At 56.7% G+C, this 22333-nt stretch overlaps 1 protein-coding gene across 1 annotated transcript in view; it reads left to right on the forward strand.

Moving 5' to 3' along the window:
- The first annotated feature begins 1102 nt into the window (after positions 1-1102).
- KCNQ4 (potassium voltage-gated channel subfamily Q member 4) overlaps positions 1103-22333 on the forward strand; it is a 56608-nt gene continuing 35377 nt past the window's right edge. The window contains exon 1 of the mRNA XM_031667465.1: positions 1103-1723. Coding sequence (XP_031523325.1) covers positions 1410-1723 — 314 coding nt within the window. The 5' untranslated portion in view covers positions 1103-1409. The remainder of the gene's footprint in view (positions 1724-22333) is intronic.

Genomic DNA, 22333 nt, shown 5'->3' on the forward strand with positions numbered 1-22333 from the left:
GCCTGCGAAGGGAGCGGCTGGTGTGGCCGCAGCTTCCCGTGGAGGAAGAGGGAAAGAGGATCGTGAAACCCAAGTTACCAGCCTTGTGCAGGGCCCAGGAAGGCTAAAGGAGAGGGGCTGTCCCCTACAGCCACAGAGATAGAGGTCGGGGACTAAGAAAAACTTTCCTGCTGGAGAGGGAATGCCCTGGGACAGTCTCCCCTTTTCTGGCTGGGATTCTGTGGACCTTGGGTAGGGGCTATGTGTCCCCCCTAGGGCTGGCTCAGAGCTCATCTCCCAACACTCCATCTGCCCAAACCCAGTTCCCTGACCTGGGAGTGAGGCAAGGGAGCAGGCCTCTCCATCCGGGAGGACCCTCTTCTGGGCAGGGTGGGTCTTCCCCCATCATGATGAAGGGAAGCTCAGAGGTGGCAGTCGGTGGGAGAAAGATAGACACACCCAGGCCCACTGTGCTCCACACACCCTGATGCTGCCCAGCAGCCCGTGGGCTCCAGACCTTTCAGGTAAGAGCAGGACAACCGCCGCTGCCCACCCAGCCACGCACAGCACTGGGCACACTTTAAGCACACGCACCAGGCACACAGGGCTCGACCCGGACAGACACACCTCATCCCCTTTGGACTCCACCTCCACTTTCGCAGCCACCCACACCCGACCCACAACTCACACTTCACTAACTCCATCCCAGCACCCAGTAGACCCACAGCCACCACCCTGCACACACAAGTAGACGCCGCTCCACTGGTCTACACCTAAACTCCACGGGACACTGCGTCCCTTCCCCTGCCGCCCGCGGCCACAACTCCACGTGGACTCCACTTTCCACAAGCACACACGAGGCGTCCCACCCCGGGCTGGCCTTCGGGCCCCACTGCCCCACGCAGCCGTGGACACCGCTTGCACGCGCCCGACTTCCCGGCCCCGCGCGCTGCCCCCGCCACGCGGTTCGGCCCAGGCACCAACTCGGCCGCCCGTGCGCCCTGCCCCGCCGCCTGCTCCGCGCGTCCCCTCCCTCCGCCTCGCCTCGCTTGCTCGCTCGCTCCCTCCCGATTTGGGAAGGCGGCCGTGGGGCGGGCGGGGGAGGGGCGGGGCGGGGGAGGGTGACATGTGAGCGGCGCGCGCCGGTGGCAGGTGGAAAGGCGAGCGGCATGGAGCGCGTAATAAGAGAGTTGGAGTCGGAAAGAGCAGCCCCAGTCGCCGGGGAAGCGGGCGGTCAGTGCGGGCTCCGGAGGCCCCCAGGCTCCGAGCGCCCGCCCGCGGCCCCGGCCCGGCCCCGAGCCCCCACCGCCCGCGCCTGCCCCGGGTCGCCCCTCTGGCCCCGGGTCCGAGCCATGCGCCGCTGAGCGCCCCGAGCGCGCCCCCGCCCCGCACCGTGCCCGGGCCCCGGCCCCCCCAGCCCGGCGCCGCCCATGGCCGAGGCCCCCCCCCGCCGCCTCGGCCTGGGTCCCTCGCCCGGGGACGCCCCCCGCGCAGAGCTGGTGGCGCTCACGGCAGTGCAGAGCGAACAGGGCGAGGCGGGCGGGGGCGGCTCCCCGCGCCGCCTTGGCCTCCTGGGCAGCCCCCTGCCGCCGGGCGCGCCCCTCCCTGGGCTGGGCTCCGGCTCGGGCTCCGCCTGCGGCCAGCGCTCCTCGGCCGCGCACAAGCGCTACCGCCGCCTGCAGAACTGGGTCTACAACGTGCTGGAGCGGCCCCGCGGCTGGGCCTTCGTCTACCACGTCTTCATGTGAGTTTGCGACCCCGCGCCCTTCCGCGTGTCCCCGCGCGAGCCTGGCCTCCCTGGGTACTGCCGCCCCGCCCCGGCTCCGCCTTCTGCCCCCTACCTCAGGGCCGACCCTCATCTCTCTGCCCCCAGGCCTGAGCCCCATTTCTGATCCCCTCGCTGAGCCCTACCCTAAGCCCTGATCTCCCAGGCCTGACCCTTGCTTGACCTCGCTTCTGACCTCCCCGCACCGCAACTGCTTATTTCCATCCTGACCGCCAACCTCTGCTGCTCTGTCCCAGGTACTCCCCACCGCCAGCTGCCTCCCCCGAGTCCGCTCAGCGAAGTCTGGGGCCCCTGGAGTGGGCGCCCTTTTGCTCTTCCCCACCACTGCCTCCCTGTGTTCCAGACACAAAGAGGACCCCTTGGCTCCCACACGCTTCTGTCACTTGCTCCCCAGCTTCTGAGCTATGAAGGGCTCCCCTCAGGGGTGCTCCTCTCCAGGGCAGCCCTCATTCCCACCCCTGGCCAGCTGACTGTGGGTGTATGGGGGTCCCCGTGGGCCACCTGGGCCCTGACACTCGCCTATGCTGTGTCCGACTTTATCTGTGTCTTCCCTCAGTCTTCCCCTCCACCCTCAACTTCCCAGTGGCAGCAGCGGCCGCCTTGCCTGCCCTGCCCTGCCCTGCCGGCTTGGCCCAGCTCGCCTGCCTTGCTGGCCTGCAGCACCAGGCCTGGCTCTAAGCACCAGGGGAAAAAGAAAGAGGAGAGGGGTAGGTTTGGAAACACTGTCGCTGCTGGGGCCCCCTCCTCCCTCTCACCAGGCTCCTACAACTTTCAGAAACACTGACCCCTCTTGGATGTAAAGAGCGAATTTTGGCAGCTCAGAGCTCAGTCTTGGGGGACGGCCTGGCCCAGCCGGGAACATGAGAGGCCCCGCAGATATCAGTTGAAGGGCTGGGCCTGACGCTGGGACGCTCAGAGATGCCCAGAGAGAGACCTCTGGTCCCTGGAAAATGTGTAGCTATTAATCCCTTTTTGCTGCCAACAGAGAGGGCCCTTTGGCGCTGGGGTCTCCTGGGTGGCCCACCTGCCTGCACACCTGACCGTCCAGCAGCCCTCCTGCTGGCCTGGCTGTCCCTCTGCCAGCCTGAGTTTCCACCTGTGTGCAAGTTGGCCAGTCTGCTCATCTCTCCACCTAACTGTCCGCAGTCCTTCTGCTTGCCTGTTTCCATCCATCTGTGGCCTATGCAGTTATCTGGGTGCCTGTCTGTGCATCTGCCTATCCACCTGTCCACCTGACTGTGCACTCTTCCTCTACCTCTCTTTTCCACCTGTCTCTGGGTCTGTCCTTCCGCCTGTCGCTTGGGTGCCTGCTGGCCTGCCTCTGCCCCATCTGAACTGGGCCCACAGAATTTCAGAGGTGAAGGGGAGAAAGATGCGGCACAGGGAGGGGCAGGGTGGGAAAGAGGACTCTCTCGGCCATTAAGTGCGTTGGGGGTGGCAGCCTTGACTCTGCAGAGATCTCAGCTGGGCTAGCCCAGGGCAGAGAGTTGAAATTGCTCAGGACATGAGGTCAAGCTTTGGTTCAGGGTCAACTGTTAGGAGTAGCCCAGCCCTTAGTGCCCATTGGGAGGCCTGGGATGAATGTTTGTGGCTATAAAGAGGCCTGTTGGAGTGAGGAAGGCCCAGGGCTGGTGGAGTTGGGGGTGAGGGGATGGGGACTGCTCCTTAGGAGTGGCTGAGTGCCCAAGGAGGGTGAGACACCCCCCAGAGAACAACTGTGCCCTCCGTGGGCTCCTCTTGAGAAGTGACTTTTCCAAGGCATGGCTGGGCCTGGGGAAGCCAATAGGGCTCTGAGGTTGGGTCCTTATCCCCCAGGCTTGGCCTCATGGCCCCCACGAGGGTCAGTGGAGGTGAAGGACCTGCCTCCTGTCCCCTGCCAGGCGCTATGGTTGCCTCTTTGAAAGGACCGCCCCTTCCTCTCCAGGAGCTAATCCACTGGCACCTTTGCCCCACATCCTGCCCTTTCCCAATGCCAGGAAATGCCCTCGCCAGGGCCGTGCTTGTCCTGACCACTTTTCCCCGGGAGCCCAGGGCCAGGGCATGTCTTGGGAGCTCTAGGGGAGGAAGTATGGTGTGAAAGCGCCCTGGTGTTTAAGGATCTCAGGGAATTGGTCACCCATCTTAGAGGTCAAAGGGAGCAGAGGTGTCAGGAACCCCACCTCTTGTGTGCTCTGTGACGTTGGGTTGATCGCTGTGCCTCTCTGAGCTTTAGGTCTGTAGGTCGTCAAAGCGGGTAGAGGCCCCAACCTTGCGGCTCTCTCTGATGAGGTAATGGAGTGGAAAAGAGCTTGGTAAGCTGCGGGGGCCTGTCTGAGCGTGAGAGATGGTTGTTCTTATTGGGGCTGGGGGAGGGGGCCCACACGGAAGGTCTCTCTTGTTTTTGAGGAGCTCCAGATGTGGGGTTTCTCAGTCACACTGCAGGGTCTTGCCAGGAAGTACTTCCTGCTGTTGGACTCCTAGCTTGACCACTACACTTTTGGTCAAATCCTTTCTCTTCTTCCCAATCTCCCTCAGTGGCAGCCCAAGTAAGGGGAGTCCAGGGAGTACCGTTAGCTAGGACCCCCTTCCCAGAGATGCAGGCTGTGGCAGGAGGGGCCCCAGCAGAAGAGCCTGCAAGAGAAGGGCTCTGAGCTGGGCGCAGTGGCTCTCTCCTATAATCCCAGCACTGTGGGAGGCTGAGGTAGGAGGATCGCTTGAGCCTAGGAGTTCCAGACCAGCCTGGGCAACATGGTGAGACCCCTGACTCTACAAAATTTAAAAATTAGCTGGGCATGGTGCTGCACACCTGTAGTCACAGCTACTTGGGAGGCTGAAGTGGGAGGACCGCTTGAGCCCAGGAATTCTAGGCTATTGTGAACTGTGATTGCGCCACTGCATTCCAGCCTGAGTGACCGGATGAAACCTTGTCAATTAAAAAGAGAGAGAGAAGGGCTCAGGAAGGAGGGAGCTGGGGTGAGAGGAGCCCATTCCCCCTAGGGTATGCCTCCCTCCCATCTGCCAGCCGGTCCCCTCTGAGCCCCACACAGAACCTACATCTTTCTGGCTCCAAGAGGTGGAAGATTGCCTAGAGTACAAGCCCGGATTCGGCCTGTCCTGCGGCAGCTGCAACCTCTGGGAAGAGAGGACTGCTGACTCCTGTCTTCTCCTGTTGGGATCCAGAATGAGGGGCCACTGGGCCCCTCTCCAAGTTTTCCCTCTCTAGACCCTCAGTCTGGTCACCAAACCCCATCCCACTCCTACACCCCCGTCCCTGATTTAAGCCCTCAAGCCTTCACAGACCCTGCTCTCTGAATTTTAAGAAACATCACCTCGTGGCCCATCCTGCTCACTGAGCCCTTGAGGGGAATGCTCTCGGTCCCCTTGCTGCCCCCTCTCAAAGGCCGCTGCAGCTTCCCTTGAAGTCAGAGTGCTGGAGGGGGCTGGGCCAGACCCTATCTCCCTCCATCCTCCCCAGCCACTATGAGCCGCATGCCTGCTGCTCCCAGCCCCCAGGGCCCAGCAGACTTTCTCTATGTGAAGGTTTGCGGCTCTGTAAACATCCTCCCTCAGCCTTGTCCCTGGGGTCAGAAGCTGTGGGAATGGGGAGGGGAGGAGGTGGCAGCAGCTTCTGGGGCCCGCAGACTCCTAACCCTGAAGCCCCTGACCTCCCACCCCGGCCATCTGAGAAAGAACATCGCCTGGGTTGGAAATCATCCCAGCAAAAGGTCCTCAGAACCCTCAGGCATCCCCACTAGGTCAGTCGGTCCTCACATTTTGACAGCCCCATTTTACTTGTAAGGAAACTGAGGTTCTGGAGTCCAAAGTCACCTGGGAAATGAGTAGCAGATACAGCGGACTCTGTGCAGAGACCTCAGCTGGGCTAGGCCGGGGCAGAGAGTTGAAATTTTTCCTGCTTCCCTGTGCGGGACTGTTCTCTGTTCCTAGTGGCCACCAGGCTTGGCTCTTGGAGTCTGAACTGAAATCTCTGGTCGTGTGTGCAGCACCAGCTGCACCGTGGCACCGTGTTGAACTCTCTCTAAACCAGTCTCATTGTGTCCTTCTGCAGCCTTGTGAGGTGGGCACTGTTGTCCTCCTCTTTTGACAGATGGGGAAACTGGGACTCAGCAGAGGCCACCCAGTTAATGTGGAAGAGCCTCAGCCCAGAGCGGGGACAAACTGGGAGCTGTTGCTCTCCGCACCACAGCCTCAGCTAGCAGCACCCCAAGCCCAGGCTCCTCAAGAACAGCACTCCTGTGTCATCTGTCTATCCATCCCCAGCACCCTGCACACAGTCAGCACGAGGTGGGCTGTGATGGCATTTTGTGGAATTGAGTGGAAACTGCCAGCCTCACCCACTGCAGCCACGTTTTAGTTGTAGACCCACGTCACTGCTGCGTACCTGTCTGAATGTCTCACACACACACTCACTGCAACATCGACACACAAACCCAAACACACACATAGCATCCATCCAACAAAGAGTTCTAGCTTACAGCTGCCCCTACCTTTTCCCTGACTTCATAGACACTCACCATAGACACACACCCGGGCCTGTGGCTCCAGCCCAGACCCCTAGGACAGAACAAAGCTTGCTCCTGTCCTTGAGTTTTTGGCCTTCACCTATACACAACTGCAGGGCTGCCCTTGCGGATCTGTGTGTATTTTCGTAGCCATCCTGGAGGGCAGCCTCAGAACTGTGGAGGAGTGGGGTGGCTGGCTTCCTAGAACTTCGCTGGCCTTTGCTCCTCCTGGAGGGCCCTTGGAGGTCCTTCGATCTGACCTTGTGGTGTACTGCTGGGTACACCAAGACATAGAAAGGGGCAGCTACTCATCCAAGGTCACACCTAGTGAGTTCGTGGAGAACTGTGCCAGGAACCCAAGCCTTTTGTCTCCCAGATCAGGACTTTAGATAACAATTGTCCCAACCTAGCCAATAGGGGGGATGGATGCTCTAAGAACTTTGCCTTGTGATTGGGAAAGTCTTTGAGTGTGACCCACATTTTTCGTGCTGCTGTTTTTCAACCCCAGTCCTTTTGCTTGGTCTTTGTAAGGAGCTGGGGAGACCATCCTGTTCTTACACTGCCCTCCCCCTCCCTCTTGCACTCCCCCTCACACTCCTTTGCCTCTTTCTTCTGGAGTTCTTTGGTGTCACTGGAGCCGGTTCCATCTCTCACTGTCTGCCCACCCCACCCCAACTCCATAGTACGTTCATTCTTCCATTGAAGATGCCCTGCTGGATGTCTAACTTCAATCCCTGTTGCTGCTGAAGCCCTTATCCTTGGGATATTTAAGCCAGGAGTGTTTCAAGAGGTGATTATTATTCTTGGGCTGATGGCAGCACTTTGAGTGGATGATTAATTTCAGGCTCTCTGAGCCAGTCAAAGGAGCTGGAACTGCCTGGGAGCAGGGAAAGAGGAAGGCCAAGGCCCTGCCCACAAAGAAGGCTGCCCGGGGAACTTCCCCAGACTCCCTCCTACCTCCCTAGCACCAATGCAGGTCTTTAGGGAAGGTCCGATCTTCTTGTGGGCTACGGAGCCCCCCAGCAGGGAATTCTGCATGTTTGCCCTGGGGGAAGCTCCTAGTGTGGGAGTTGAGAGGCTGGCATAGGGGAATAGCAGGGACTTTTTGTTTCTCCAAAAGCTGTCCTGCGGGGAGCAAAGAGCACGGGCTCTGAGGCTGACAGATCTGCGTTCCTTCCTGGTTCTAGCCTTAGCAGTCATGTGTCCTTGGGCAAGTTACTTAACCTCTCTGGGCTTCAGTTTTCTCATCTGAAAAATGGGAATAATCCTAATACCTGCCTCTAAGATTGTCAGGACTGGATGAGATAAGGCACCGAACACTGCCGGGCACTGTTAGTCATGATCATCCTTACTGTTATCATTATGCTGTAATCACTGTCCTCATTCTCCTCCGGGGAGAGGGTGGCAGGTGTGCTGGGCTCAGCAAGATGAGTGTGTCTAAGTGTGCTCCGGAGGGAGCAGGAGCTATGTCTGCCTGGGTCCCGGGGCGAGTGGCTCTCCACAGGAGCTGAGGCTGTGTCTTTTGGGCCTCCTGTGGGCCCTGCCCGTCAGTGTCTGACTTACATTCTCTCGTGTAACCCTCACAGCCATCATATCAGGTGGGTGCTGTCTTCTTCATGTCACAGTTGAGCAAAGTGAGGCTGGGTGAAGGGACGTCACGCAGCTCATGAATGGACCCCAGCCTGGCTACCTAGGATGCTCACTGATTTGTTTCTTCCTTCGTCTGACAAACAGTTACAGAGCATCAGCTCCATACCAGGACCAGGGAGCCAGAGAGAGCTAGACCATGCCTGTGCCCTGCCTGGCAGGGCGGGGGATTGGGAGCACTATGAGGAGGTCTCAGAGTCTGCCGGGACCACTGGTCTCAGCTGCCTCTTCTCCCAGGGAGATGTTTGGAGAGAGATCTGGTCTGTGTGCAGCTGTGAGTGTGTCTATGAATTATGGAAGGACAGTGTATGCCAGAGGGCCATTGTGCGGCCGAGTTTGGGCCTCATGGTCCAACCCTGGCAACTGACCTGGCCCCAGGGAGATCAAAGTAGAGCCATGATGCCCAGAGAGACAGCCAGGGACTCCCGGGAGAGGAGGGCACTCCCCCACTCTCTACAGAGCAAATGATTACGGGGAATGAGGCAGGGAATCCCAAGGGAGATTTAGAGATCTTAGTCCCCATGCTTACTAGGAAGGTGCCCACCCCTACTCTACCTCAGTTCCTGAGCCTCGGTATCTTCTTCTGTAAAATGGGCCTAACAGGAAAGTGGACCTCTCAGGGCTGCCTGGCACACAGTCATGCTGGGTGAATGAGAGAAACTGCTGTCTCAGGACCTTGAACTTCATAGGGTACCTCATAGGAAGCTCTCTTCTAGCATCTTCTCTGGGGGCCCCTCAGGGGACAGGGTGCCACTTCACAGGGCACTCAGGGGGCTGCCTGCCCACATTGGAGGCTCTGAGGGGCTGGAGAAAGGATGCTGAGCAGACCTCAGTGGCTACACAGAGCCCCCAGGACTCCAGGCTCCCTGGCAACACTGTCGCTGGGGCAGGAGCTGTGTGCCCTGGGGGTTGGCACGGGGAGGGGTGAGGAACAAGAAGGGCAACCCTAGGCAGCAGATTGGTTGGGCTGGGAATCCATGGGCAGCGCCTGAGGGAGGGAGGCAATGGGAGCTCAGCGATTCCCTCCCTCCTCACCCCTGGAGATTTTGGGGAACAGTGGGTACAGTGGGGTCTCTAGCCTAAAGCCTGGAAGGGAAATCTTGAGGCACGTTCTCCTGAGACTCCTTAGACACCCAGGCCAGGAAGGTGGGACTGGAGGAAAGCTCACTGGAGATAAATGGAGCATGGTTCCCATCAAAGCAGGAGAGATGGAGGTCAGACAGCAGGAAGGACTGCCCAAGAACCAGGAGGTGAATGAGATTTCCTGGGGTATTATTTCAAAAACCTGGAGGCCCCCATCTAGCTGGGCTGGACAACATTTACTTGAATTGTCCCTATCAAGCTCCCACAGAGTGAAAGATGGAGGGGAGATGCCTGTTCCCTTTGAGCCCAACTTTGGCGGGGTGTGGGTGGGGGATGGGGTAGGGATCAGATCGGGTACCCACTGGCTTTTGGGCAGTGGTGGGAGGGTCACAGGCTGCTCCTCCTTCCCCACCACTTCTCTCTGGGAGCCTCAGGCCTGTCCAGGTTGCTGTCTTTGGGTTTATTTTTTGCTGGGCTTGGCCGTCCCCCCGGGAGGGGAGGGGACAGGGAGAGAAAGAGGAAAAGCAGGAACAGCTTTGTCAGCACAATCTCAGGCGTCTTCACTCCTGCCCATCTTGGCCCAGCTGCCACCCTCTACTAGAGGGACCAGCCCCTGGGCACAGTAGGGATTCAGACCCTGTGGAACTTCCTCCCTTAGAGGCAGGACCAGCAGGTCGGGAACTGGCCTTTCTATCCCCATCCTCTCTCCATATATCCCTGCTGTACAGAACCTCAGGCCTCAGAGCTGGAGCAGATCTACGGGCTTCATTTCACAGATTGGGAAACTGAGGCTAGAAGGGACCTGATGGCTCAAGGGCACAGCCCACACGGGGCCTTTTCCACTTTCCCTCCTTATACTGGGGTAACATGGGAGAAGTGCTGCCTCCCCGCTGCCCCCCCGCTGCCCGTTCCCTGGGTGAACTCATTCACTCATCTCATTTTCCAGCCTCTGGGGATTGGTGGCAGTCTGGTGGGAGCGACAGGGGATGGGGAAAGGACAGTGTGACCCATGGCCCAGCAGAGAGAGGGAGATACAACCTGGGGACGCACAGAGCCTGGGTGGGGGTATCAGTCCCTCCCCTCCATGCTTTTTATCCTAAAAAAAAAAAATACATTCGCCCTATTTTACAGACAGGGGGATTAAGGTATAAAGAAGTTAATAACTTGCCCAAAGCCAACATAGCTGACAGGCGGTAGAGGCAGGATTCGAACCCAGCATGTCCCTCTCTGGGAGCCATGCATTTAGCCACTCCACCATGCTGCGTCCCCAGGGGGCCCCTATGGGCTCCGCTCTGTCGCCCAGGCTGGAGTGCAGTGGCCGGATCTCAGCTCACTGCAAGCTCCGCCTCCCAGGTTGACGCTATTCTCCTGCCTCAGCCTCCCGAGTACCTGGGACTACAGGCGCCCGCCACCTCGCCCGGCTAGTTTTTGTACTTTTTAGTAGAGACAGGGTTTCACCGTGTTAGCCAGGATGGTCTCGATCTCTTAACCTTGTGATCCACCCGTCTCGGCCTCCCAAAGTGCTGGGATTACAGGCTTGAGCCACCGCGCCCGGCTTCTTTTTTTCCTTTTCTTTCTTTTTTTTTTTTTTTTTTTTTTTAAGGCAGGGCCTCACTCTGTCACCCAGGCTGGAGTACATGATCACTATGATCACTGCAGCCTCAGCCTCCTGGGCTCAAGCGATCCTTCCACCTCACCCTCCCGAGGAGCTGGGACTCCAAGATACCCAGCTAGTTTTTAAATTTTTTTGTGGAGACAGAGTCTTGCTATGTTGTCCCGGCTGATCTCCAACTCCTGGCTCAAGCGATCCTCCCATGGCGGCCTCGGGAGCCACCATGGCTGCCTGCTGGGCCTTTCCTTCTTGAATGCACCCCCCTTGACTTTCCTCAAATCTGCCTCTCTGCCTTTTCTCTCTTGGTTCTATCAGCAGCTCTGCCTCCTGTTTCTGCCCCTTGAATGTTGGGGCTTTGTCTCCAGTCCTCTTCTCAGTACGTAGTTTCAGGGGGTGGTCTCATACACTCCTACATCAGGGGTCACCCCTATGATGACAGCCTCCACTCTGCAGTTTCATCCCTGCGCTTCCTGCCTGCTGACACCTCTCCTCCTCATCCCCTGGGCATCTCAAACTCAGCATCTCCCTCCAAACCTGCCCTCCTTCCTCAATCCACATGACAGTGACTCCCTGACCCCCAGTGCCCAAGTCAGAAATGCCCTCCACACAAGCATCCTTTGCTCTCACCTTAAGAAATGACTTATAATGTCCCAAAGCATTGCACTGTTTAGGGCTTCTGTACTTTTCCTTCTGCCTGCAACTCCCTCCCCTCTCCTGCCTGCTGCGTCATCTGGCTAACTCCTATTCATCCTTCAAGCCCCAGTTTGAGCACCACCTCTTCTTGGAAGCACTCCCTATCCCCATTACCCCAGGCTTGACTGAGGCCCCTTCAGTGCCCCCAGAGCTCTGTTCACCCAGCCCTGTGTGTTTTTTGCTTTTCTGCATGGGACTGTGAGAACTGGGCAGGTGGAGTTGAGCACAGTTCTTGGCATGTGGTCAACAATGAGTGAATGTTTGCTGAGTGAAGGATGAAGGTGGCATTGAGGCCAAGTAGTAAGGATGAGAAAGGTTTTGCCAGCTAGAGAGAAGTGGAGAAAAGACCCCTCAGCCCTCTGTGTGGAGCACTGAACTGTGGGTGCTCATGATTTTTATCTCAAGTGAGCTCCAGGTGGAGGGAACAGTGGAGCAAAGGCCTTGAGATGGGACTTCCTTCCCCTCACTCCTTTGCCCCAAGACCTGCAGAGTACAGGGCCTTGATTGACAGGCTGTGGAGGTGGGCCTTACCCTGTGGGCAGTGGGGAGCCATACATGGTGACATGCCAGGGTGGGGACACTGGATGGAAACCAGGGCTTGACTCTTTCTGACTGAGTGCTCTGCCGACATGAGGTCATCTAGTTCTTCCAGTACCCACTAGGTAGCAGGCACTATTATTGTTCCCATTTTGCCGACAAGAAACTGGGGCTCAGAGAAGAGAAATACCACATACTAAGTTACACAGCTTGTCTGTGGTCGAGTCAAGACTCAAACCCATGTCGGCGTCAGGGCCAAGCCCGAGCTTTAAATGGTTCTCAGCCTTGCCAGCTGACCCAAGGCAGTTTCCAGTGGCCTAAGGCAAAACCGAGGAGAATCAGGATGGGGTGGCGACTCTTTCATAAAGCTAAATTTATTCCATTTAAAGGACTGTCTTTTAGTATGAGATGATGTCCTTTCTTTTATGAAATGATGGGCTGGGGAAAAAATGTCCTTACTTGGCAAAATAAAAAGTTGACAACCTTATGCAGTCTCCAAAGTGTTTTTGGAAATTTTACCGGTGGTGCGTGAAATCCCTGAGTTTGGGCGCCAACCCGGCTCCTCCCCACTGAGCTGTGGAGCCAGAAGAGGGAGGGGTCTAGTAGGGATGGAGGGATCAGGGAACAGAGGAGCCTCAGGCCCCGCACTTTGCAGTGAGGACCAACCCAGGGCTCTTTCCTAAGATTGGGTTGGGCGGGTCGGGGGGCAAGGGGCAGATCAGCCAAAATCAAGGGCTCGCCCCCTCAGTTAAAGGAGCACTGGACCAGGAGGCAGCAGGCTAGGGCTCAGCTCCTGCCTCTGCTTCCTGGAGGCTGTGTGATGCCAGGCGGGTGACCCAACCTCTCTGAGGCACCAGCTTCCTTACACATAGAATGACAATTGCCATCTCTCCCTGCTCACCTCATGGGGCTGCCTCCCATAGCAAGTGCTTGGTAAACTGCAAAGTGCTGTGAAGAACAGGGGGGTTGTGGTGGTTTTACCTTATATATATTTTTTCCTTTTGAGACAGAGTTTTACTCTTTCACCCAGGCTGGAGGGCAGTGGTGTGATCATGGTTCACTGCAGCCTTGAACTCCTGGGCTCAAGCGGTCCTCCTGCCTTAGCCTTTCGTGTAGCTGAGACTACAGGTGCACGTCATGGCGCTAGGCTAATTTTTAAATTTTTTGTAGAGCGGGGGATCTTGTTATGTTGCCCAGGCTGGTCTCGAATTCCTGTGCTCAAGCAATTTTTCCCACCCTGGCCTCCCAAAGTGCTGAGATTACAGGCGTAAGCCACTGCACCCAGCCCTGGTTTTACTATTCTTATCTTGCCATCACAGGCTCCCACTTCTCTAGGGTCCTAGGCCCCTCATCTCACTTTCACTTTTCACTTACACTGCTTTGAGCCCTGAGGAAGAGATATATGGGGGAGGGGGGCAGGTGGAATGACACAGGCCCTGTAAAAGCATGGTGGCCACACTAGCAATACCTGTCCTCAGGCTCCCCTGGAGGACAGCTCAGAGATGCCCAGGCTGGAGGCCTGGGGAACTCTAGGAAAAGAATGCACGAAGCCAGAGCCAGGCTAGAGTTCTAAGCACAGACTTTGTCAGTGAGTAACAAGATTCATAGTCTAATCTCTACCAGGTATTGTGCTAAATATTTTTCACACTGCTTCATTTAATCCTTCCAACAGCCCTATGAGGTAGGTCCTATCATTATCCCCATTATATGGAAGATGACACTGAAGCTTAAAGGTTAAACACTGCCCTTGTCACACAGCCAGGAAGTGGCGAATGCCCAAGAGGATGGCAGTTTTCTGGGCTCAGCTCAGACAACTGAGTGCCTGGAGAGGCCAAGTGTGCAACGATTCTGTGACATGAGAGGGTGGGAACAGTTTGCAGGACTGTGGTGGGGGGCCGAGGGGGTAATCAGTGCACATCAGCGGCACCGGTTTGGGGTGGGAAAGCAAGAGACACGATCCTGCCGGCTAGCTTCTAGCAGTCACCTCCTTCTCTGAGTCTCAGCCTTCCTCTCTGTTCTGACTCTCAATAATAACCAAGATCATAATAGCAGAACCTTACTGAGTGCTTACTGTGGACCAGATGCTGCTCTGACAGCTCGCTATGCCTTCTCTCACTTTTTCCCCTCAATGACACTATGGGGGTAGGCATTGTTATTATGCCTACTTTTCAGATGAGGATGTTGAGGCACAAAGAGGTTAAGTGACTTGCCTGGGTGCACGTAGCAGGGCCAGGATTCTAACCCCAAGAGTCTAGCTCTACAGGCTGTGATCTTACCCACCTAACTCACCCGTACTATGTCTGCCTGCTTCTAGTTGGCGGGGGGGTGGATATGAGGAGCTGTCGAGCTTTAATGTTCGAGGTCCTGGGCCAGGCATGGTGGCTCACACCTGTAATCCCAGCACTTTGGGAGGCAGAGGCAGGCCACCACCTGAGGCCAGGAGTTTGAGACTAGCCTGGCCAACATGGTGAAACCCCATCTCTACTAAAAATACAAAAAATTATCCGGGTGTGGTGGTGGGCACCTATAATCCCAGCTACTTGGGAGGCTGAGGCACGAGAATCGCTTGAACCCGGGAGGTGGAGGTTGCAGTGAACCAAGATCATGCCACCACACTCCAGTCTGGGCGACAGAGTGAGACTCCATCTCAATAAATAAATAAAGTTCAAGGTCTTGCTCCCACCCTGATTCAACCCTGGGGACTCATTCCTTCCCTCTCGCCCTTTCATTTGAGAAGCCTTCTCTTCTAAATGAAGTTCAGCTGCTTATGCCAGTCCCCCCCGGCCAGGCCCTATGCCAGACTCGGGACAGAGCAATGAATCAGACCTTCCTCTGCTCCCTGGGGGAGATGGGCTGGGAAGCTGGCAGTTACCAGGCAGGGTGATAAGTGCCACTGTCCAGGCAGCATGGAGTCCTGTGGGAGCCCAGCACAGAGGGCCAAGCCCAGCCCCAATCTGGGCATGGTTGGGAAGACTTCCCAGAGGAAAAGGCTTAAGTTGAGACTGAAAGATGAGTAGAAGTAGGAGTTACCCAGGTGAAAAGGAGCAAGGAACAGTGTTTCAGGCAGAGAGAATAGCACAGGCAGAGACCCAGAAGTGAGGCTGAACAGGGCATTTGCAAAGAACAGCAAGAAATCAGAAGAGTGGGATCCTAGAGAAGGCAAGAGGTATCTGGAGAAGAGGCTGGGATGTGACAGGGCCAGGCTCAGCAATGAGGACACCGGGCTGAAGGGCTGCAGCTTCCTGAGGGGGATGGGAAGGAAGTGATGTCAGGAGTAACATGGCAGATTCGTGTTTTAGAAACTCCTTTCTGGGACTGTTGAGGAGGATGCTGGAGGGGTGAGGACTCTGGCAAGGAGCCCTGGGGATGCTACCAACTAGTCCCCCTTTTTCCTTTACCTTCCCCCCAGGGTCCAGCCCCCTGAAAGTCTCCTCCAGAGCCATCGACCAACCCTGCCCAGGGCCTGGCTTAACCTGACTCGGAGCCCTAGGACTTTGCCTATAGGGAAAGTCCAGCTGCTTATGCAAACTCTGGCTTGCGGGGAGGTGTGTGTGGTTGAGCTGGGAGCTGGGGGGTTTGTGGGGGTGGCCTTGGAAGCAGAGAGGGTGGGTGCAGGCGCCGAAGCTGTCTGGAAAGGGAATCTGGGGATATGAACTTGGGGTCCATGGAGGTCCCTAGAATAGCGGCCTTATAATGGCTCCAAGAGGGTACACTGGGATTTGGCCCAGATAATGGAGGGACACCCTGGCGAAGGGGCAGAGTCCTGGCAGTTCAGCTAGCCCCAGCTCTGTCTTTTTCTTGAAGCTCAACAGAGTGTGGAAATCACTGGTGTCATCCAGCCGCCTCATTCTTCTGAGGGGGGAACAGGCTCAGAACAGGGCAGGGACTAAACTCAGGTCAGCAGCAGAGCCCAGACCAGAACCCAGGCTCAGTCCAAGCATCTTAGTTGTCTCCAGTGATGACAAATAACAGTGAAAACCTTTCTGCAGAGCTTCCCAGGAGCTGGCCTGGGCTTAGGCACCCTCTGCATGGTCTTGGGCAGATGTTTTTCACCTGTCGAGCCTTAGCTCGAGGTCCAAAATACTACGTGTACTGGGAAGGAGGTCCTGTCTCCCACCGATGGTCCACAAAGCTGTTTCAGGCATGCTGGACCCATTGTGGGCTTTAATTACTGTTTGTTCAATGAATCCCACTGAATTCATGTAACAACCCTGGAGGAAGATACTATTATGCTATTTTATGCTGAGGCTCAGAAAGGAGAAGTGACTTGCCCAGGGTCATTCAGCTGAGAAGTCGCTGACTCAGGGTTGGACTCCAGGGGTCCAGATGCCTGTCTAGGACCCCTGATGGACACAGCCCCATTTTTGAGCCTGTGCTCTCAGTGAAAATCTGTTGGTGTCTCAACAAGACCCATCGTCAGCTGGGCAGGGTGTGCATATGTATGTGGAAACTGGGCTGGGCTGCTGGCTGGAACTCAAGCCACACCAACCCCTGTGCCCCTGCGTTTGGACCTGCCTGCAGCTGCTGCCATGGGGGAAGGGGACCTTGCCACTTGCCCTCCTGCATCAAGGGTTTTTTTTCTCCTTGGCCTGGCTGCCTGGGCAAAGGAGCTGGCTGTGGCATGACCATGTGGGCACCTGCCAGCCCCTCCCTTGTTGGGGTCTGGTCATTTAATGCCCTTCACATGACAGGCATGGGGTGGGCCCTGGGCTGGGGAAAGGGATTTGCACTCTCCTAATCCAAGGGCTGCAGCCCTCCCTCTGTCTTGGCCAGGGCCGTGGGAGAGGTTTGTCCTTGCCCCGTGCCCAGCAGCCCCAGCTCAGATCCCTGGCACACACCCAGTTCCTCTGCTTGGGGCCTTCCCCTGTCCTGCTTCTGTTCCCCACCCTCCTACTCTGTGAGCAGAATTAGGAGCTAGGGGGCAATGCTGGGGCATTCAGGACTGATGGAGGTACAGTGCTACATAGCATGTGGGACTGAAAGATGGGGGCGATGTCAGGGAGGTTCAGGGCGTATGTTGGGGCAGAGTTGGGGTAAGATATTGGGGTGCAGAGCAGGAGTGTTTGGGGCTCATCCTGGGCCACCCCTTCCTGGAAAAATTTGGCTACAAGTCAGGGAGGCAAATGTGTGGGCCATGCCCCCCTCCTTGCTAGGCAGTAAACACTGCCGTCGCCTGGGAGACGAGAAAACATCTTGGTCCCCCCACGGTTGTTTATACCAGGACTCCCTCTCCTTCTCTGGCCTGGTCTGGCCTCCCCACTCCTGAGCTGGGCAACCTGAGTTGAGGGTCCAGCGCCCTGTCATGGCAGGAGGCCCCAGCAGCAGGCCCGCTGGCTCCCACCAGGGACTGAGCACTCACCACCTCCTGGGGGCCTGTCCCATTGGAGGCCCTAGGTCTTATCCCTCAGAAATATGCTCCCAGGCCTTGGCCTCCACGAGGGAGACCTGGGATTGCGCCCTGGATTTGCTCCAACCCACTGCCTGAATGCAGTCACTGGCCTCCTGGTAACCTCAGCTTCCCATGTTCAGTAGCAGGCAGGATCTAGATTAGAGCCTTTCACACTGTTTTAAGTCATAGATCTGGTTCTTTGAATGACACCTGACACAGAAGCACAGTATATAAAACAGATCAAAGCAGGGCTGCTCTGGGTGGAGTCACGGGTTGGGACCCAGAATTCTACCCACTCAACCTATATGGCCCTGGCATATCAACCCAGAGCCTGTACATGGTCCTCCTTGCTCTAGAACACATTCCAGGTAACCCTGGAATTCCCTGGCCAAATACTTATGCCTACTTCCAGGGTCTGCACAGACCCTTCTCCAATTCATCCTCCCAGGGGCTGTCAGAGCAGCCCTACGCTCAAGGACGGCTGTTGGCAGTGGGTATAGCGAAAGCCTGGAAGAGCAGGCTGAGGCACCCCCAGGAGTGCACCCAAGGCCTTCCTGGGGAGGGATGGGCCCAGTGTGGAAAGAGAATCTGAGGATCAGAGGGTAGCGGGGGCTGGCTGTCCCTTCCCTGCCAGATTCCAAGGAGTCCAAGAACTAAAATTCAAACCTAGATCTTTGTGAAGGTATATGTGTCAGGAAGGACAGAGCGTATTTTATTTAAAAGTTTGTTAACTTGATTGAAACTTTTAAATATTTAGACTTAAGGTATGTGAGTCTCCATTTATACTCTCTCCCCAGTCCTGCCAGAGTTAGGGGTGAGCTTGCATCAATCCTCCTTCCACCCACCCACCCACCTCTGCAGCAACCCCAAGACAGCCTTACCCCGAACTCTCAGGCTTCACAGGACAGTGTGGAAGTCCCATTCACTGAAGCTTAAGGCCCTGGTGACTATGTCTTTCTGTTCACTCCCTAGATACTGTCTGAGCATCAGCTGGGGCCAGGCTGGGGGTTGTGGAGGAGCCAGACTGGCCTTGCCCTAGAGGGATGGATCTCAGTGAGGAGTAAGTGGGTAGGAACACTCTCACTCTCATAAAATAGTGTGACGATGGGCGCCTGAGGGGGCCCACAAGGGCCCTGGGATCCTAACCAGGGGCTAGAGAAGCTCTTCTATTCAAAGCCAATCATGGATTGATGGGGTGGAAGAGAGACAGCCCAAGGAGGGGAGGCAGCATAAAAGCCACCAAGGTGGAAATGTACAGGGAATGGGGAAGTCGAGTGTGGCTGGTGCTTAGGGTGTGTATACAGCCTCAACTGCTGGTCTAAGGAGCTTGGGTTTTCTATTTTAACAGTAAGAAGCTGTTGTAGGATTGTAAATGGGGTAGGGGCTGAGGAAGAGGCATTCCGACTGCAAGGTAAGTGGGCTGGAGGTGGGGATGGGGGGCTGGAATTGTGGTGGTCAGTGAGAGGCTGGCTGGGGGGAAGGGGAATGGGGGTGAGTCCTGGGCTGGCCAGGAATAGGACTTGAGGGGCTAGGAAGAAAGAGGGGATCTTAACTCTGCTTTCTGGGACCACATCTCCTATCTCCTCCTCCTTTGTTCTGTCTCAGTTTTTGTCTTCTTCTTCTGCTATTCCACTGCCCTAGGTCTCCAGGCTGGGGAGAGGGGCACTCACCCTAAAACCCCCCTCCCCAAAGCAAGCCACTTCACACAAGTGGCCAGGCAAGAGGCCACAGTTGTATAAGAGGCTTTTCCCAGCTGCCTGGACCACTCATTCGTTCATTTATTCATTCACTCACTCAACATTTATTGAGAACCTACAATGCACCAGGCCCTGCACTAGGTTTTGGAGAGAAAGTAGGAACAAGATCAAGTACCTGCATTCATGGAGCTTACATTATGGGGGGCGGGAGGACCAGGAACCGGTGTCTACCATCTGGCAGTCTGTGCCTGGGCTGGATGCCTGGGAACAGGGACTCTTCCCATTACCTACTTATTTGTTCCAGCTGCCCCGTGTCAGCACTCACCTCTCTCGACAATGAGAGAGGAGAAGGGGTCCCATGCCCAGGATGCTGGCCCCAGGGAGCACCTGTCTCTGTAAGAACAGCCTGGGCCTCGGGGCCAGGACCTGGGCTCAGGCCTAGTTCTTCCTACTCACCCCTGACTTTGAGCCCTTTACAAGGACCCGACTTTGATTTCTTTATCTGTGGGGTGGGATTTGGGGAGGTCCTGAGGAGGCGAGGGGACCAGAATACTCCAGTATTCTCCCTTGGTGGACAACTCCTTAGGCTATGATGGGAGGGGGCAGGGGGCTTGAGACTCAATATTATCATCATTACCCACACAAGATAGTAATAGTTGCTACCTACTGTGTAATTTATTCCGCACTATCTGTATGGTCGGTGCGTCTTCTCTCCCCATTTTCCGGATGAGGAAACTGAGTCTCAGTAAGGTGAAATAACTTACTTGAGGTCACACGTGAAACTACCTACTCCAAGAGCCCTTTAGGATGGTGCTGTGAGGGTGCTACCTGGCACCTGCCCCACCTGGGCACTCAGCCTCGAGAGTGGAAACCCAGCCCTATCGCCCCACCCCATGTCCCCTCGGGGGCTGGAACCATCCCGAGCCTGGGCACTGGGTTCTGCGACCCTGGCCAGAACGGTACCAGGGACCGGATCAGACCAGGACTCAGCTCAGGGGCCTGGGCTCCTCTGGGTCCTGGGGCGCGCACTCCCCGCATTTGGCGTCGGTGGGTGGGCGAGGTCGGGGCGGCGACCCCCTCTCCGCCCCCGGCCTCGGGGACGCGGCGGCACCTTCACACTTTCCGCTTGGCCCGCTGCTCGCCTTTCAGGCCGCCGCGTTTTCAATTGTTAATTTGGAAACGGAAAAAGTAGCCGGCCGGGCGGGGGAGGCCGCGGGGAGGTAACCGGAGCCGCAGCGCCGCCCCCGCCCCTCCCGCTCTCGGGGCCTGGCGTTGGCAGAGCACCGCCCCTCCCAGGGACTCAGGAGCCCCGCCCACCCTTCCCCGCCCCCGGCATGCCCCGCACCTTCCCGTAAGCCCCGCCCCCGCCGAGGCGGGCCGGGGGCACCCGGGAGTGCCGAGCAGGGGCGCCCCTGCTGGGGAGAAGGGGCCCGGGCGGGGGAAGTGGGCAGAGGGCTGTGCTGGGGGAGGAGTCCCCCAGGAGCCCTCCCCCAAGGAACCCGTACCTCTCCCGAGAAGCCGCGCCGGGTGTCTGCTTCCAGTGTCCCTGCCTGAACCCAAGCCTTTCTGCAACCCCTCTGCGGGTTCACCCGGGGAAGACCCCTGCCTCCAGACTGCCGGACCAGGGATCATTGGTCCCATTAGAAAGTCGAAGAAACTGAGTCTCGAGAGGGACAGTTAACTTGCTCAAGGTCACACAGCCAAGGCAGAGCTGAGCTGAATTCAAGCCCATTCTTTTGACGGAGATACTTTTAGGGACTGTCTGCCTCATTTAGAAGAGGAGGGGGCATCAGGACCAGAGATACAATTTGTCCCTTCCCCCTATATCCAGCACCGTTTCTGTGGTTAGTAAGTTACTGGAAGTTCTGCTTTGGTCCCCCCTGACCCCTCGTTGCTATCATTATTCAATTATGGGAGGGTTTTGGAGGTAGAAGGAGGTCCTCTAAACTTCCCATGTAAATGAAATGTAAAAGACCCTCCTCTTCTGGAGACTCCCAGAACATGGAAGTCCCTGTGGACTGGCAGCTTCAGGAGCCGTCCACGGCCTTACTTCCCATTAGGGAAGCTGGAATTGCCAGTCCCAGATGGATCAGCAAAAAATAGGACCCTGAGAGACTCCCACCCAATCCCTTCCTCCCACTGAGGAATAAGCTGAGACTCAGACACAGTTTGCCAAGTCTTCAACTGACTGGTGGCGGAGTCAGGAGAGAGAACCCACCGACCCAGCTTTCTAGCTCTGTCCACGCCCTTCTGCTTCTCCCTCTGCTGCACCCAATCCTGACACCTCTCTCAGAGCCACCACACAGGATCCTGCTCCATCAGCTGGGCTTGCAGGCTGGGCAGCCTTTCTTTTTACAGGCGGAGGAGACTAAGAAGAGTATCTGCAGATGTCCTCCCAGCTTCCAGTTAAAGAACCTCCCAACCACCCTTCCACCTTAGCTGTGGGACAGGCCCAGAGAAGCTGCGCTCCTGGCCTCGAGTCACACAGCAAGCCTTTTCCAGCTTGCAAAGCCCGCTGGATTCAGTCTGGCTGGTCCTGGATTTGGGGTTCCCAGTGGGAGCATGGCTCTCAGGGCAGCTGTAACCAGATGCCCCAGGTGTGGCCTGTGAGTTTGCATGCTGCTTTGCTTATTAGTAACAAAGGCATTGAAACCCCTCTTCCTCATTGTGTCCCCAAACCACCCACTGGGTGGGGTCCTCAATGGCTGAATCTACAGAACTCCTGGGCTGGGCTCAGTCTTGGCACCTGAGCTCCCCTGGGGACTCTGCCCTCCGCAGTGCTCCTTTTTGACCCTGTCAGCTTTTGGTGCTCTCTCTGCCCTGGAAGTACTGAGAAACCAGTGGCAGGGACTAACTCTTTCCCTTGATTTGGACTCTTCCCTCCCTCTCCCTCCTCCAGTATAGTGCGCAGGTTCTGCTGACTCAGAGGACAGAAGGCTCCTTAGAGGTTACCCTGACCCCTGCCAGGTTCAAGTAGCTGGAAAACTGGGCAATGCTTGAACCCAGTGCCACAAGGTCACATGCAGCAGGAAGGGCAGGGGCAGGTCCCATCCTGGCCCCAGGATGAGGGAATTTTTGAGGCGGGAGTGAGGGGCAGGTGCCTGAGTCCTTCTACAGAAAGAGGAGAAATCCAAAGAATATTGCCTTAGGAATCAGGAAATCTGGGTGCCAGGCCCAAATCTGTCTCTGATCTACTGTATGATCACAGGTAAGCCAGGCCCCTCTCTGGGACTCAGTTTCCCCATCTATAAATGAGAAGGTTAGTTAATCTCTAAGGGACCTTTCAGTGCCCAGATATAGCCAGTATTGGGTCATGTCTTGCCACCTCCGCTTCCCCTCATACAAGTCACCATCATCGGCTGGTAGTGGCTCATGCCTGTAATCGCAGCACTTTGGGAGATGGAGGCAAGA

Source organism: Papio anubis, chromosome 1 (assembly GCF_008728515.1).
Source record: "Papio anubis isolate 15944 chromosome 1, Panubis1.0, whole genome shotgun sequence".
NCBI classification, from domain to species: Eukaryota; Metazoa; Chordata; class Mammalia; order Primates; family Cercopithecidae; genus Papio; species Papio anubis.